This window comes from Delphinus delphis, chromosome 11 (assembly GCF_949987515.2).
Source record: "Delphinus delphis chromosome 11, mDelDel1.2, whole genome shotgun sequence".
Lineage (NCBI taxonomy): Eukaryota > Metazoa > Chordata > Mammalia > Artiodactyla > Delphinidae > Delphinus > Delphinus delphis.
In genome coordinates, this window is record NC_082693.1 from 21,005,811 (window position 1) to 21,024,816 (window position 19,006).

General features: G+C 38.4%; 1 protein-coding gene across 1 annotated transcript in view; it reads right to left on the bottom strand.

The window, feature by feature from the left end:
* The window catches only part of LMNTD1 (lamin tail domain containing 1), a 442,143-nt gene that overhangs the window by 65,131 nt on the left and 358,006 nt on the right, over positions 1 to 19,006 (bottom strand). Inside the window, exon 1 of the mRNA XM_060024464.1 lies at positions 4,663 to 4,796. Coding sequence (XP_059880447.1) covers positions 4,663 to 4,779 — 117 coding nt within the window. The 5' untranslated portion in view covers positions 4,780 to 4,796. Of the gene's footprint in view, positions 1 to 4,662 lie in introns of the transcript that reaches the window.

Below are 19,006 nucleotides of genomic sequence, written 5' to 3' on the forward strand. Positions count from 1 at the left end.
TTCATAAATTTTACTATGTAGTATTTTAATTAACATTTGTTTAAATATATTTTTAAAATTTACATAATCTTTTAGATAGCTATTGCTTAATTTCCAAACATATGAAGATTTTCAGGTTATTTTTTTGTTAGTGATTTTTAACTAAATTCCTCTGTGCTCAGAGTACATACTCTGAATAATTTAAGCTCTTTGAAATTTTGTTGAGTTTACCTCATGGCAAGCATACGGTCCATTTTTGTAAAAATGTTTCTGTATTTTTGAAAAGAGTGCATACTTTGAATTTGCTGAGTACAGTGTTTTATATGTCTCAATTAGACTAATTGCAATAATTGTGTTGTTCAAATTATTTTTAGCCTTACCAATTTTCCCTACTGATAATAAAAATTACAGAGAGAAGTATATGAAAATTCATCATTTTTTTGCAAATTTTGTCTGTATTTTACATTTCTACCAGAAGTGCACAAGGATTCCCTTTTCCCTACATCTTCACCAACACTTGTTATTGCTTGTCTTTTTGATGAAAGTCATCCTAGCCGGTGTGAGGTGACATCTCATTGTGATTTTGATTTGCATTTGTCTGATAATTAGTGATGTTGAGCACCTCTTCATGTACCTATTGGCCATCTGTATGTCTTCTTTGGGAAAATGTTTATTCAGGTCCTTTGCCCATTTTTTTTACCAGATTATTTTATATATATATTTTTGCTATTGAGTAGTATAAGTTCCTTATATCTATTATTTCTGGCTGTGTTCAGGCACCTGTCTTGTTTCCTCATATTTTTGAGTATTCTTATTTTTTTAAATAAATTTATTTATTTTATTTATTTATTTTTGGCTGCACTGGGTCTTCGTTGCTGCACGCAGGCTTTTCCTAGCTGCGGCAAGAGGGGTCTACTCTTCGTTGTGGTGCGTGGTCTTCTCATTGCAGTGGCTTCTCTTGTTGTGGAGCACGGGCTCTAGGCAGGTGGGCTTCAGTAGTTGTGGCACACGGGCTCAGTAGTTGTGGCTTGTGGGCTTACTTGCTCCGCGGCATGTGGGATCTTCCCGGACTAGGGCTCGAACCCGTGTTCCCTGCATTGGCAGACGGATTCTTAACCACTGTGCTACCACGGAAGCCCTTGAGTATTTTTCATTGAGTAACAAACATAGTTTATGAAAAAATTATAGATGTAATTTAGGCCTAAAGTGATACATTCCTTTAGAGAGTATCTATTAGGCAGCTAGGGAAACTAGAAAGTCCATATTAACTAAATCAGTTCAGTCAGGGGTTAAGATAATTTGAAGCTGGGTTTCAGTTTCTGTGAAGGCCAATTTATGTCTGGTTTATTCTTACTCCTAGGGTTTGACTTTTAAGGTTCCAACGGTTTGACTTTCAAGGTTCCAACCAGAAGTCTGGAGGGAGGTGTTACCAGTGCTTCTACTCTTTGTTGGACCTTGAACTTCAACTTTTGTCCGCCATATCCATAAATCTGTAAAATCTCTGTTCATTTTCTCAACCAATTCTTCCTAAATAACCTGACAAATTTAGGGCAAATATGGCTGTAAAGATGGGTTATCTTTCTGGGTCTTTTCATTCTTCTGGGTCTTGGAATCATGATGCTTGACTGACTTGATAGTTTTCTGGTGTCTTTAGTTCCGTTACATTCTCTCAGCTTTTCTATTTGTTTTCAGTAGGAGAATTAGTCCAAAGTACCTGGGCAGCCCTTACTAAATCCTTATCCTCATATTGTTTAAATAAAATATTTCTATGCCTTTTCGTTCATCTATTTGCTATATTGGTGTCGTCAGTCAATAAAAGAAATATTCTCTTTAGTATTGTGCTTAGACAAAAGAGCTGGTCCTATAGCCTGTATGTTCTATGACAAATTTAAGATGAGATTCAAATTTATTTTGTTACTTGGAAATTTTTATTTGGCCTCATTATCTAGCTTTTTTATGGCTACTTCACTCTTCTCCTCCTTCTTTCACAGTGTGTTATGCAAATTTAATAAGAAAATACCTGTGAAAGGTCTTTGTAAATGTATAAAGAATAATACACGTATAAGGTGGTGTTACTATTCTAGATTCATCATCGTTTTTCTTGTAAAAACCTTGTACACATATTTTAGCGCCTCTGAGAAGGTTTTGGTGGGCCATTTGGCCCACCAAAGAAGTATTGTTCTGTACTGAATGATGACAACTGATTTATTCAGATCTTCTCCTGGGAAGAAGGATCACAAAGTAAACAAAGTGAAACGGTTCATCTGCACATGAAACATGTATTATTAAGTAACTTGTCAAAATCATACAGCTTGTGCTTAATGGAAAAGGTAAAGCTAGTACATGGCAGCAGGGACTGAATCCAGGACCCTATGAATCTAATCCCATGGCATGAAATAGAAGCAGGAAGACAATGAAAATTTGAGAAAATTATTTTCAAAGACAAAATTTCAAAGATTTGAAAATCAAAAAGAAAAACTTCTCTCAACTCTGAGCTACTATGCTAGCATATTTCTCCTTCCCTCCCTCCCTCCCTCTTTCCTTCCACAGCCAAATATCTCTTGGGGGAAAAAGCTATATTGCTTTCATTTCCTTACTGCTTACTCACGTTAAATCCACTGTGATATGATTTGTTCCTTCATGGATAAATCATGCCTGCTCTTAGGGATCACAATGACCTCCTAGTAGACCCATCTAGCGGCTTTAATCCTGCTCTGTTTCTATATGATGTCATTCTCTCTTGGCCTCTTTTCCTCCAAATTCTTGTCCAACTCCCCTTCCTCCTCTTTTTCTCCAAGTTCAGAGGATCACCTTGTGTCAGTCTTTGGCCCTCCCTCTCTTTGCTTTTTCCCTTTCCTATTTCCTTCAACAATTTCACCTTTTTTTTTTTTTATATACCTGCAACCATTGTATCTTTATGACTCTAAAATCTCTAGTTTATGCTCTCCTCTTAAACTAATCCAGCAATGTCAACTGCCTGCTGCAAGTTTCAGATTTTTCCAACCCTACTCAGTTGTCCCTAATTGTTAAGGACCTCCCGGATGGAAATAGAGCTCAACCCAGTCCTAGAATTAATGAGAACTCAGGCTGGCAGGAGATACCAGCTACCTTCCCTGTGAACAAACAAGGTCTAGAAATAATGTAATTCTTGACTTCCTCCTGCCTGAGGTCAGGGTGCTTTGAAATTAACAGATCCATAAATAGGTGGAGAGCATAACATTTCAGTCTTTCATTGAAAGACCACAAGCCCCAGCCAGAAGGCTTTTTGGCTGGTCCTTCTGCTTAGGTCTCTGATGTCCAATTTTTATGCCAGTTTACCAGATGTTAGAATGCAGAGTATCCTCGTTAAAGGTCAACCTTGTACACTAGGAGATTGGTAACTAGAAGCGGGGCAGAAGTGGCTTTCATCAACCCTTTTAGCATAAATGAGTCCTTTTCCTTGTGGCTCAGTTTTGCTCTCAGCTTCTCTCGTTGGGCACTGAAAGTCTTCCCTGATGAGAGTCAGTCTTCTCCTACTTCATGAGTCACCAAGGTCCATGCTATGAGGATCACTTTTGGTCCATCATGGTACCTCCCTGAACCGGATTTGAGTTTGAAGCACTCTGGTTAAGATTATCCTTCCATGGACATTAGCCTTGATGTTCAGGACTTTATAAACCCTACCACCACTGATTACATCCCACACCTTGCTTAGCCCTCCCCCCTAAGCTCTTACTCTATTGGCACAGACAGTATTAGGACATTTATAATTGAACTCATTGGGACAGGACCTTGATGTCCCGTATTCTCTTGTGCTCACTATTTCTTCTAGTATTACTTTCACCCAGACACTCAATCTCTGGATCACTTCCTCATCTTTGACAAATATTCCTCCTTTGTTAGAATTCAATAAATCATCTATCAGTTTATTTTATTCTATCTCCATGACAACTCTCATCGATTCCTCCATTACCCAGCTAAAACAAAATACTCAGTTTTATCTCTCTTATCACTTGCCTTTACTCATCTGATGCTCCAATCAAATTGATCTATGTAGTATCTTTGTATGTGCCCTTGGCTTTCCCACATCCATGCCTTTGTTCTGACTATTCCCACTGATAAGTATCACCCTTCCCAACACTGCTTTTGCCTCTAAAAACCTATTCAGTCTTCAAAACTAGTTTTCTCAGCTGTAAAATGGAATTAACATCTATTTCATAGAGGACTACATGAAATAATGTAAGTAAAGCATTTTAAATGGTTATTATTTTTAATAAAATAATAAATGGTCATTATTATTTTTATTCTTAATATTTATTACCCATATCTTCCATAAAGTATTTTTTCATTCTCCCAAACTAAAAATGATTTCTTTCTCTCCTGAATATCCATGGGACAGGTTTTCCATTTCTTTCCCATGGCATTATCACATTCTACATTACATTACATTACATTACATACATTACATTACATTACAGTTGTTTAGCACATGCCTTATCCAATCATAATAGACTCTAAGCTCCCCGAGGTCAGGGGCCATTTCTTGGGCATCTTTGCTCCTTCTCCAGTGGACAGAATAGATACCTTATAAGTATCTGCAAAAGCAATGAACGGATTCACCACAGTGGTAATTATAGCTTTATCACCATCTTTACTCACAAATTACATCTTGATGAAATTACAAATTAACAAATCCCATTCTACCTGCAAATTGCACAGTGAATCATTCATCCGGAGGGTGATTACCCGGTTCTTTCTGGGAGGTGTTGGCAGACTCTGAAAGACAAGTGAAGATCTGAAGAAGGCAGTGTTGCTGTTCATAGGTCAGAAACTGGGAAGAATGTTTGTCCCTGGTGAACCTTTTCAATTCCAATATCAAATTTCTTCAATTCTTTTGGCTATAAGATATACCATTATTTTATCTACCACCAAGAAAAAAATCCAAGATAGCGAATCTAATAAAAGACCCTGGCATAAAGCTGGGATCCCCAAGGGACAACTTGAATTTTTCAACCTTAGCCTGGTAAGAGAGAAAAGAAAACACTCCCCTGATATTTTGAACCACAGCCATTACTCACATAGGTATGAGGTCTGCATTCACACCACCAATGTACTGTAAAAAGAACTCAGGAAGATAATTAAATTTAAAGTGGTCTCAGGTTGGTAGTGGCCCTAGGTAACTGTTGGAAATAAATGTTTATATAAGAAATTCAATCCAGGCAACACCAATGTCATAGATTGCCATTGATCATACGATGCATCTCAATTTCAGAGGTGTTAAATTGTGAAAAAATATCATCACAGAATTGATGTAATACATTGTTTCCATTAAGTATTGAGAAGGTCTGCAAATAACTCAGTGAAGGAGATAAAAAGTAAAACCAAACCTCTCTTTCTTTGACATTTTGACCAGGACCAATTGCTTGTCTTCCAGAGACCCATTAGGAAGTACCCCTGCATTCAGAAAATAGATTCAGAGAGGGTAAGGCATTTCAGGATCTGTGCTGGTCTCATTGTCCTGTTTTATAAAGCCCATGGTGGGAGACTATTTGGGGTTTGGGAAGGGATGGCGAAAACCCATTCTCTAGTCCCAATGGACTGACTCCTACCCACTAGGGCCTCAACTTCACTCTGCTGAGAGGCTTCTTGTTTTGTTCACCTGCCTGATTGTCCACCTGCTTAGTTATCTTCCTTCCCCCATCTCACAGAGCACAACAGGAAGCAGGTCACTTATGCAAGCAGACATTTTACATCATGGGCCACACCTGTGTACATGTGTGCATGTACACACACACACACACACACACACACACACACACACACACACACACACTGGGACGATTAGCTGATCATTTTTATACTACTGTGAATAAACCTAAATCCCTAAAACATGATGTTTTCTTAAATGGGAGTTTAAATGACACCAGAGAGGATGAGGAAAGGTGGTCCAGGCACATGGAAAGGGCAGGTTTGAGTGAAATACTTTAGTGGTGCCTTTGGGCAAGCACAGTAAGTTTGAGGACTTAGGTGCCTAAAGGTTGGGAAAGCAGTGACACTGGTAGGTGAGAATGTGCCAAAAACAAACTACTCAGCTCCGTAGTTTTTTTCCTTGGGGAGCCTTGTGAGGACAGGTAACCAAGTACAAATAGAATACGCTTTCCGTATGACTAGAAATACTAATCACACAACATATTACATGTATATGTGAATTGGTTTAATGCCAAACCATGTAAAGGAGGAAGCTGTTTAATACCCCAATGAAGACTCACTACCATTGGAGTGGACTAGAGCTGATTCAGACCATGCATCAATATTGAGCAATTCCCGTGGTTGTCATTTGCTGAGTCAGTACTGGAGTTTTTTTTTTTTTTTTTTTTAGTACTGGAGTTTTATGTGCCATCTGTTACTATACGACAACACGCAATCTTGAAATTCACTAGAGCAAAATAGTAAAAAGACTTTTCAAAGACTTGTCTCAGGAATATTTGCTAATCAAACTCACTCGTAAGGCAATCAAGATCTAACCTTGGACTTGTTAGCTCAATGAGATATCCAAATAAGCCAAACTTAGTTTTTGAATACTTTTGATATTTATAAATTATGATATGCAATTTATAAATTGACTCAAACCATAAAACTACATATCTTAGTTTTAAAGTGTTTCCTCCTTAGGCTGTCAGTTATCTATTAAGTTAAAAAAATATGCATATGCATATATATATGGATATATATGGATATCTATCCATATGGTATAGAACAGGTACTGTCCGTCATCTGTATTTCCAATTGCCTATTTCATTTCACCATCTGGGTGTTCCGCATGACATGCTGTGTACAGAACCAAGATAATTATCTTGCTCACTTTCCAAACATACTGGAGGTATTATCTCCACCTGCCTGTACTATCTCAAGTAAAATCAATAACGTTGCTCAAGCCAAGTGCTTTGGACTCCTTGATTGTTTCTTCTCCACCTCAGTATACTCAATCAGCCATTACAGATAGTCAAAAATGTCTCTTGTCTCCATCCCCTTCTCTTTGCAACAATACCATTATAGACTTACATCCTATTTCCCCTAAACTGTTGAAATAGCCTCTAAATGGTCTCCCTCTAGTATATTCTCTACAATATCACCAAAACTGTCTGAAGCAGAGATGTAATTGTTTGAGTTCTCTGATGCCCAGGGAAGAAAGTAAAAAATTCTTAGCTTAGTTCATGATTTGGCCTAAATGACTCTCCACCATCATCTCTAGCCATTACTCCCCACAAGCCCCATAATCTAACCACAGCAGGTTACTAGATATTTTTCAGTGCTGCCCATCCTTGGTTTGTTTGATTGTTTATTTATTTATATTTGATTTTATTTTATTGTGATAACACTTAACATGAGATCTACCCTCTTAACAAATTAAGTGTACAATAGAGTCAACAATTGTTGACTATAGGTACAATGTTGTACAGCAGATCTTGAGAACACACCCATTTTGTTTAACTGAAACTTTATGCTTGTTGATTAGTAACTCCCCATCCTCCTCTCCCCAGCCCTGGCAACCACTATTCCACTCTGATTCTATAAATTTCACTGTTTTAGATACCTCATATGCAGCCTTTGTTTATTATAGTTGTTTCCTCTGCCTAAAATGTCCTGTCCTCTTTTGTCCAATGGAAACTCCCACTTATCCTTCAAGGTTCAGATCATTTGTAGTTGTACATGGCCACCTTCATCCCTGCCTTCCATCCCTCTCCATCTATGCTCCACATTTCTCTATTTGAGTATCAATTACATTATTAAAGGCAAAGCTGATAGGCAATAAGTATGCACTTCAGCCATACTAGCTATAGATAGCCAGTGTCTATTCTGATTACTTGGTGCTTTTTCAGTATAGTTAGTAAACATCTTGAATGAAACTCCTGATTATAGACATTATTTCAGGTCTATCTCTATCATGACGCTGTGAGATAAAGGGTATAGGCTATCTTATTTATCCTCATATCTCCAGGGACTGGCATAATACCACAGATGTGCCCTGTATGCTTGGTGAGATTAATAATATGTAGACAGTCAGTCTTTATAGTAATTTGTTGAAAAATAGATTACTTTTATCAAAAAAATTACTTTTATCTTAATAACTGTGAAGTTTGCCTGATTTATACCCAAATGATCATCAACCTCTTTTATGATCGAAGCTACGCTATGGATTTGATATGTTCGGGGGCCAGTTATAACAAGTGGTTTGGGTACCCTCGGGACTTTTCCTTCTTGAAACTAGGTTGGAAAAGCCTGGCCTTTGGAATCAGACAAACCTCAAATTGAATTGAGAGCTGTCTCTCAAAAACTATGTGACTTTGGTTAGCTACTTAACCGAGATCTATTTCCTCTTCTTCAGAAACAGCAAATAGATACCTCCTTTACAAAGTTGTTACAAGAACTAAGTGAGATCATGTATTTAAGGACATGGGATATAATCCGGCATGAACAGTGAACTTTGGTCTCCTTGGAACTAATTTAAGTTAGTAGATAAATTTTCTGTTTTGAATACCAACCTCTCCAACCAGAAAAAGAGCAAGAAAAGGCATATGAGGTACAGTTTCCCTGGTAGCATCCCAGAGAAGCTGTACATAAGCTATCACGATGGACAACATGCCTGTTACTGACCCAGTTCTGATTATGCAGCTGAGAAATAATCTGGCTGTGTTATGTACTAGGGGTAAGTTAAAGGCCAAAGACAGCTTTCTCTTTGTCAAAACAGGAACTACTATATGTTTTTTTTATCCCTAAAGAATCTGGTTTTGAAACATCTGAATTCATTTCCAATGGAGGCATCTCTTTTGCTGATGAAATATGAGGAGCAACTAGGTAGTGCAGTTGGTAAGTCAACTGTCAAGGTTGGTAATGTAATCATAGTTATTTTATTTCTCTGACCTCTGAACCTGTTAGAACTAGGACGCGTGATTCTGAGACAAAGAAATGTTGAATACCTCTAAGTCACAAAGTTTAGTAGAAAACAAAAATTGTTGCAAACTCTTTTGATTAAATTCTGTTATCCTAGGCATCTACTTCTAACATGGAAAATTGACAGATAGGAATAATTGATATTAAAAAGGATTAAATCTAGGTTGGATAATGTGTTTACTTTTATTGCCCCCGATCTCTTTGGCTACCCTACTTTTATCCCTCCTTGTCCATGTGAAGATATAAAAACCCTGGCATCATGGGCCCCGTAGCCAACAAATATGAAATGTTTCCTTACTGAGGAAAAGGAGATTATATGTTAGCTCTATGTTTTTCAAGACTTAACAAGGATGCTAGAGTGGCCAAAAAACTTGGTGGTTTCTTCCCTTCACCTTTAAGTACCGTCTGCTTCACAATTTATTCAGATCTAAATAGCCCAGTCTATATATCTGTATCAACAGAAGATGGTCAAATTGATGTGCAAAGTTTACTTTCAAACTTATTCTACAATTTAACAATTAACTTAAATCAGCTGTTATTTTCATACCTGTTCATCAGTAGATTGCATACAAAGACATAATTTACTTTAGGGAGGCCTGTCTCCAAATGACAATATTGCTCAGGAACCTATAAAAAATCACAACAATCACTTACTTAAAAGATTCTATAATTAAGAATAATCTCATTGTCAGCTTCAGCAAAAACAGGTATGAACTAAAGAAAAATCTGCATAATTCTGAAAGATTTCTTAGGATCCTTGCTCCTTCTTCCTGCCCCAACCTAGGTCCTATAATTGAGAAGTTTGGGCCAAAGTAGTGGATACTGTTGGCACAGAGGCCTCAGGTTACTTGCCCTCCTTATTCTTTGAACTAAGCTCCTTTGGCTTTGTGGTTTACCTCTTGGGAATCTACAGATATACATAGACTTTGGAATTTCTCCAAATTCAGAGCTGAAAAAGATGCTGTATATAAATGTAGCATTATCTGAAGACTTAAAAGTAAATCTTAGTAACTGTGGAAGGGTCCTGAATCAGGATTAAATTATAGAAGACCACTCCTTCAAGAGAGGGAAAGAGGTCAGGGGAAAATAAAAGTCAACAGATTTTCTAACCTAGATTTAATGCTTTTTAATATCAATTATTCCTATCTGTCAATTTTCCATGTTACAAGTAGATGCCTAGAATAATAGAATTTAATCAAAAGAGTGATAAATTTGGGACAAGTTTTGTTTTCTACTAAATTTTGTGACTTAGAGGTATTCAAATTTTCTTTGTCTCAGAATGATCCTTCCTAGTCCTAATAGGTTCAGAGGGTCAGAGAAATAAAATAACTATGACTACACTACCAATCTTGACAACTGACTAACCAACTGTACTGCCTAGTTGCTCCTCATATTTCATCAGCAAAAGAGATTCCTCCATCGGAGATGAATTCAGATGTTTTAAAACCAGATGCTTTAGGGACAAAAAAATAGTAGTTCCTGTTTTGACAAAGAGAAAGCTGTCTTTGGCCTTTAATTTACCCCTAGTACATAACACCAGCCATATGGTCATTTCTCAGCAGTATAATCAGAACTGACTCCCAAAACCCTTGGAATTGCCTAAGTTATGATAGTGATCAATATGTCTTTTGTTATGTTAATGAGGTGGCTTTTGGACCCCACCTAAGGATGGGGGCTGGTTGCCAGGGGAGCCATCTGTGTGATTAGCAGGTTAGAACTTTCATTCCCACCCCTCAGACCTCTGGGTATGTGGTAGGGGCTGGAGATTGAGTTCAATCTCCAATGGCCAATGATTTAATCAATCATGCATATGTAATGAAACCTCCACAAAAGCCCAAAAGGAGAGAGTTTGCAAATACTTGATTCTTATCTGTTTCCTCTATTAGACTGTAAACTCCATAAGGGTAAGACTCTTTTTATATTTGTTTGTGTTTTTTGTTTTTAAGTCATACTTAATGGGGAAAACTGAAAGCTTTCCCCCTAAGGTCAGATCTCCATAAAAGAAGGATGTCCACTCTTGCCTATTCAACATTGTACTAGAAGTACTGTCCAGGGCAATCAGGCAAGCAAAAGAAATAAAAGGCATCCAAACTGGAAATGAAGAAGTAAAACTATCTCTATGAGCAAATGACATGATATTATATATGGAAAATCCTAACGAATCTGCTAAAAAAATATTAGAATAAAGAAGTTCAGCAAGGTTGCACAATACAAATCAATATGCAAAAGTCAATTTTATTCCTATATACTTGTATGAGCAATTAAAAATAAAATTCAGAAAAATTCCATTTACAATAGCATTAGAAAACTATAAAAAATTGTTGAAAGAAATTAAATAAGATCTCAATAAATAGAAAGACATCTTATGTTTATAGATTGGAAGGCTTAACATTGTTAAGATGGCTATACTCCCCTAAATGATCTACAAATTTAGCATAATCCCTATCAGAATCCTACCTAGCTTCTTTGTAGAAATTGACATGCTGACTTAAAATTCATGTGGAAACTCAACGAGCCCAGAATAGCCAAAATATCTTTTAAAAGAGAAACAAAGTTGAAGGACTCACACTTCCTGATTTTAAAACTTACTATAAAGCCACCATAGTCAAGGCAGTATGGTACTGGCATAAGAATGGATATATAGATCGGTGGAATAGAATTGAGAATCCAGAAATACACTCTGACATCTATGGTCAATTGACTTTTTACAGGGTGCTAAAACTATTCAATGAGGGAAAGAATAATCTTTTCAACCAATGGTGCTGGGACAACTGGACATTCACATGCAGTGGAATAAAGTTGGATTCCTACTTCAAACCATATACAAAAATTAGTTCAAATGATCAAAAATCTAAGTAAGAGCTGAAACTGTAATACTCTTAGAAGAAAATACAGGAGTAAATCTCCATGACTTCAGATTTGGAAACAGATGATTAGATATGACACCAAAAGCATGAGCAACAAAAGAAAAAATCAATTGGAATTCATCAAAATTAAAAACTTTTGTGTAATAAAGGACATTATCAAGAAAATGAAAAAATCCACAGAATGGTAGGAAATATTTGCAAATCATATATCTGATAAGGGACTATCTAGACTATATGGAAGAATGCTTACAACTCAATAACAAAAAGATAAATAACTCAATTTAAAAAACTGGCAAAGGAGCTGAATAGGCATTTCCCCAAAGAATATATACAAGTGGGCAATAAGCACATGGAGTGATGCTTGACATAGTCATGGCAGAAATTCAAATCAATACCACTTCATACATGCTAGAATGACTATTATCAAAAAGACAGATAATAAGAAGTGTCGGTGAGAATGTAGAGAAATCAGAATCCTCAAACATTGCTGGTAGGAATGTAAAATGGTGCAGCTACTTTGGAAAACAGTTTGACAGTTGCTCTAAAAGTTACATAGAGTTGCAATTTGACCCAGCAATTCCACTCTATGTAAGAACCTAAGAGAATATGTCAACACAAAAACTTGTACACAAATGTTTACCGCATATCCATAGAGACAGAAGCTAGATTAGTGTTTGCCTTGGGCTGGGGAGGTGAGGGCTTATAGCTAAAGGGTATGGAGATTCTTTTGAGAATGATTAAAATGTTCTAAAATTATTTGTTGGGATGGTTGCACAACTCTGAATATACTGCAAACCGCTAAACAGCACACTTTAAATGAGTGAACTGTACTGTATATAAATGACCTCTGAATAAAGCTGCTATATAACAATAATAATAACAATAAATATAACAACAACTGTATACCCAGTGCTCTTAACAGTGCCTAGTGCCTAGCACAAAACATATGCCTGATATGTTAAGGGAATATTTTCTATATATTGACTTAGAATCCTCAAGCAATGCTCATTAGGTGCTCATGCAGCAATCTTCAAATTTTAACATATGTAAGTTAACTAGGGGAGCAGATTCCTGCTCCAGCATTGGAGATCCCTTTCGGAAGGTCTGGGATGAGGCTCAAACATCTGCATTTTTAACAAGTGCTCCTCTAACGTGCTGTGCATATACGGCTTTAAAGAAACTGCAGCATGATGCAAAGGCAGAAGCCTTGCTCTCTGGATAGGCTATTAAGAAGTTAGAACTATTTAAACACTTTTTTCTTCCTTGGCATTGGGTCATGGGACAGGCAGGGAGAGCCTTTCTTTATCTGATCCACGTAGGTTGAAATACAAGTTCCTTTTTTTAAAAATACCAGTCTTACTTTATGCATACAAGAAATAATAGGTAGCTGAGTTGCCCCAAATCGGTGACCCACTTAAATTTTTTGGCTTGTGGATGAACTAGTGAGTTCATTAAACACACACACACACACACACACACACACACATCCAGTCTCTCAAGAGAAAGGTGGAATGCTCAAAATGAGATCTCACTAGGCAAGAAAATTAAAAGTTCATTGGTTCTCAGTAAATTATTTCTGGAAGTAGAAAAATACTTCTCATAAGACCACATAGCTGAAAATTTTTTTCTTACATACAGTAACCTAAATCTGGTATTTAATTAAGACTGCATCAATATTCTATAAGCACAGTTATGTGGGAAAGCATATCTGTATTTGATTTACATAATCATTTTTTAGTACTGGTTAATTATAGAATTTTAGAGTTAGAAGATACTTTGAAATGCTGACTTTGAAATGCTAATTCCATACCTGAAAAACTTTATGTTACATAATATATAATGTTATTTAATAATATAACAAAATATTTTAAAATCTTTAGTTGATATAGGAACATAGATTTATTTTTACCCTTTTTAATCCCCTTGCTTCAATTTGTCACTGAGTTTTATAATATCTCGCTCTTAAATGTGCTCTAGATTTACTATACCTTTTTCATTCCCAATGATTCAATGTTAATATTTTGTCCTTATTAACTCAAACTTGGGTTAGTAAACCAGGCTCTGCTGGCAGAGGAAGCAACAATACAGAGATCTGAGGCAAGGGCTGTCTGGCAAGAGGCTGGTGAGGCTGGGGCAGAGGGACCAGAGGCAGGGGGGAGGGGTTAGAGAGTGATGGGAGAGGAGTGAGACTGATGGAGAGTCCAGATCCTCAGGGTCTGATGGGTCACTGAGCCAAGGACTGACAGGATCTTGTAATAGGGAAGAACATTTGTATTCTATTACAAGTTAATCACTAAAGGGATGTTGCCTGTAAGATTAAATTATACCTAATGGTCCATCTCTGGGAACCCTACTTCCCAGGTAATAAGCATTAAGTTAAAATACCTTTGTTTAGCTCACAGGAAACATCCTCACCAGGCCCACCTGTGAATGACTGCAGGAAGGAAGAAACGAACACATCCTTCGGGAAGCAGATGGGAACCAGGAAGAGTTTGACTTTACTCCCTCCCCTTTTAGCATAAAAGGAGCCTGAATTCTAACTAACTCAGGCAAGATGGTTCTTTGGGGCACGAGCCTGCCATCTCTCAGTTTGCTTGGTTTCCAAATAAAGTCACTATTCCTTGTCCCAACAACTCGTCTCTCGATTATTGGCCTGTCACGTGACGAGCAGTATAAGCTTAGGCTCGGTAACAATCTGACTTCAGCTTTAAAAAGCCCACATTGGCTTCTGTATTGAAAATAGCTTGAAGGAGCTAAAAGAAAAAAAAAAAAAAAGAATGCCATCATCGAAGGAGAGCTCGTGGTGCTGGGCTCAACAATGTGCAATGAAGGCGATGAGACAAGGTCAGATTCTGGGTACATTCTGAAGGAAATGCTGGCAGAATTCAGTGGTAGATTTGAAGTGAGCTGTGAGAGGTGAAGAGACAAGATGGCTCCTGGGATTTAGGCTTCAGCAACTACAGGAATTAAGCTGCTAGTTTACTGATTGATAGATAGACGTTGATAGATAGATAGATGATAGATAGATATAGATTGCATAGACTATCTATCTAACATATGCAACATATTCATGATCTTTCTCACTTAAAGAACTGAAACAATCAGAAATTAATGATGTGAGAGAGGCTAACTGGTTTACCCAAGGTCACCTTGCTAGGGAGGGACAAGCTTGGCCTTGAGCAGCGGTCCCCAACCTTTTTGGCACCAGGGACCGGTTTCACGGAAGACAATTTTTCCACGGACGGCGGGGTGGGGGGATGGTGTCAGGACGATTCAAGCACATTACATTTATTGTGCACTTTACTTCTAGTCTTATTACACTGTAATATATAGTGAAATAATTATACAACTCACCATCATGCAGAATCAGTGGGAGCCCTAGGCTTGTTTTCCTGCAACTAGATGGTCCATCTGGGGGTGATGGGAGACAGTGACAGTCGAAGTGTGCTGCTTATGTTCAGTCTACTCCGTGATCTCGCTTTGGTCGCCGTCACTGCAGAAAACCCTGCTTCATAAAGACAGGATGCTGGAAATGGAAGCAGGCTTTGCAGTGCTTTTGTGGCAATCTCAGGATATTCCACCTTGACTTCAATCCAGAACGTATGGGGATTTGAAGTTGTCTCACACATACCTTTAAGGCCACCGTCATTTGCGATCTCAAGCAGTTGATCCTCTTCTAGCACAGAAAAAGTCGATTATTCACAAATGGGTCGCGGATCCATTCCTTCCCAGTTCGGGTGTCTTTTGCAGTTAAGATGTAATGCTCAAACTCTTTTGAAAGCTGAGACAGGTGATCATGCCCCAGCTGGGAGAAAGAAGGCCCTGGCTCAGTCTCTTTTAAAATCTCTGCTAATGTTTGAAACATGTCAAAAATCCCAATATTTACTCGTCACCCCCATGATTCCAGTTTGGCTTTGAAGGCAGCCACTTTATCTGCCGACTTGAACACAGTTGTCATTCTCCCCTGAAATGACAGATTGAGTTCGTTGAGCAGGTTGAATATGTCACACAAGTAAGCAAGTTTTGCGACCCATTCTGTGTCACTGAAATGTGCTTCCAGCGGTGACTGTTTTTTCTAAAAGAAATCTCTGGAGAGGCTCTCATAACTCAGAAACTCTGGCCAGTGATCTACCTTTAGAAACCATCTCACTTCTGTGTATCAGACAAGACAAGACGTGTGTGCTCTGCGTCCATCTCCTCACAGAGCTGCGTGAACAGACGTGGGTTAAGGGCACGTACTTCAGTGTGGTTGATAATTTTAATCACATCCTGCAAAACACTGTTAAGTTCAGGTGACATTTTTCGGGTAGCCAGCATTTTTCTACGGATGACACAGTGCATAGACTCACATTCAGAAGCGACCTCTTTGACCTGAGTAGCGAAACCAGAAAGCCGTCCAGTCACGGCAGCACCTCCGTCTGTGCATACACCGACACAAAATGACCAATTCAGTTTTCCTGTTATGTAATCATTCAGACTTGAATAGTTCTGCAGCTGTAGTGTTGGTTGGCAACAAAAGTGCATATAACATATCCTCATGCACGTCCTCCTGAAAAATATATTGCACAAAACAAGCATTGTTGCCTTGTTGTCAACATCGGTAGACTCATCAACCTGGATTGAGGACCTCGGTGACTCATTAATCCTCTCTAAAAATTGTGCCTCAGTATCCTCTGCTGTTTCATCAATTCGTCTAGTTATGGTGCTAGCCGAGAGAGGAACACGTGCCACCTTTTGAACTGCAGCCTCTCCTAAAATTTCACGACAAATGTCCTTAGCAGCAGGCAGGATCAACTCTTCACAAATAGTAAAGGGCTTCTCAGCTTTAGCAATGCGGTTAGCCACTAAGAATGACGCTCTCGGTGCAGACACATTTGAGGAAGTGGTGGCCTTCAATAATTCCTTCTGTTCTTCATGTTCATTTTTTTTTCTTTTGAGAAACTCCAAAGGCTTGTCTTTTAATGCAGGGTGCTTGGTCTCCATGTGGTGAAGCAGTTTTGAATGTTTCCTGGCTTCATTGGATAGTGGGTCACCACACATTGTACAAAGTGGGCGTGGAGAACGTGAATCACCTGTTGCAGGAACCCGTAATTTAAGTAGGACTCTTGGTACTTTCTTTTAAATGCAGCTTTCTTTTTGTTGGCAGTCTTAGAGCCTTCTGCTGTCTCATCATTGTGTCTTTCCCCTTTTCAAAGAAGCTCTCCAGCAACATTTGTTTTTTACTCATTTTGGCTAGGGTTAGCTTGTGGGCTTACCAAAACTGTGACTGAGACAAGTGCGCAGTGTGGGAAAGAGGCGCGGATGGAAGAGGTAAATAAAATAATGGGTGGGCCACGCACGGACTAAAATACGTGTCAGATTCTGACTGAAAGCCTGCCACCAGATGCAGCTTAACTGTCACCTGCCACTCACTGATAGGGTTTTGCTATGAGTCTGCAAGCAGTTGATTTATTGTGGTCTCTGTGCAGTCAGACCTCTCTGCTAATGATAATCTGTATTTGCAGCCGCTCCCCAACGCTAGCATCACCGCCTCAGCTCCACCTCAGATCATCAGGCATTAGATTCTCACAAGGAGCACGCAACCTAGATCCCTCGCATGTGCAGTTCACAGTAGGGTTTGTGATCCTATGAGAATTTAATGCAGCTGCTGGTCTGACAGAAGGCTGAATTCAGGCGGTAAGGCAAGCGATGGGGAGCGGCTGTAAATACAGGTGAAGCTGCGCTTGCTTGCCTGCTGCTCACCTCCTGCTGTGCGGCCCAGTTCCTCACAGGCCACGAACTGGTATCAGTCCGTGGCCTGGGGCTTGGGAACCCCTGGCCTTGAGTATTGCTCAGTGGTTACACGAGCCTTTTCTTTTTGCCGAATAGCACAGTGGCTCTTGCACACATCTCAAGTTTTTGGTTGGCAAAGTCCTACACAGTGTTTGGGATTTTGAGAATTCACAGATTTTGCATAATTTAAGATATTTTATAAACCTAATCAGGTATGCAGTATTTCGGCGGTATCGGTGTAACCCCGAACTCCAGGTCCCATATCCTGAAAATGGGCCTAAATGTAATGCTTTGATCAAGAGTAAAGACATTTGCATTTTAAGGCCTATTTTTCAAGTGCAAAGGATAATTAATTAAAAAATACAGCTGACAGGGTTGAAGATTATTTGGGAACCAGAGGGATATAAAACTGTGGCTTCAAAGTTGATTATATCATCATAGTTTTATTAGCATTTGTTTTCTTTTGGCCACTTAGAAAATGTGTGTTTTCACAGTAGACGGAGATCTAATACTTATTCAGTAAAGAATATTTTTCTTTGGCTGAGGAATGTAAATTTGGTGCTAAGAGATGAGTTCAAAAATATTATATTTATATCAGATTTCCAAACTTTTTTGTATCAAAAGAAATAGTAGTTGAAACATTTTCCAAGTAAAATGGATTATACCTGCTGAAAACACTACTGGTTCTCATTTAAGTTGCTGATTTTTTAAAAAAGAGTCTGACCCTGAGGACAGCTGCCTGTAAGCACAGAACACAATGAAGATGAGAAGAGAGACACCCGCCAAAGCAAACATCTGGGTCTACTAGTTGTGTCCTGCAGACTCTTTCACATCTCCATAAGGCATTTGGGGTCTTGGGTTTGAACATTCCTTTCTAAAGGCTCATCCTTAGCAAACTCCCTGCTAGTCTTGATTCACTGGCATTTTACAAAGCCTGGTAGCATCCTTGGGTCCTGCTTGTTAAGACTTGCAAAGTACCGTAGACTCAGGCTGCAATCTTCAGCTGAATTTGGATATAGGAAATTAGCAATTACAAAGTGTTCTTTCTGCCAAAAATAACATGCTGTGGCCATTACTTTGCTCTGTGATGAAACAAATCATTTTAATCCTTTGTAGTAGGTGGAACAACGTGTACTTGACCAACCAAAAGGGAAAATACTTCTTAACTCAAGGGAGATATTTTAGGCTACCACATGTAGACTTATGTACATAATAGGAAAAGTAATCCTTTTCCCCCAAGTAAAACCTTCTAAAGTGATCTTGAAATGAAATTTGCAAAACCACCTCCACCTTAATGAGAGATTTTGTAAATTTGCCAAAGTTACCACACTGCACTAAACTAGGTTTCCAACAGCCAGGTTGAAAAGAGACGTGAAACAATTACACAGGAAATTGTGTTTACTTGAACTTTAAGATATTGCCTCAGTTTCTCTTCTCCATTGGCAAGGAATGCATGG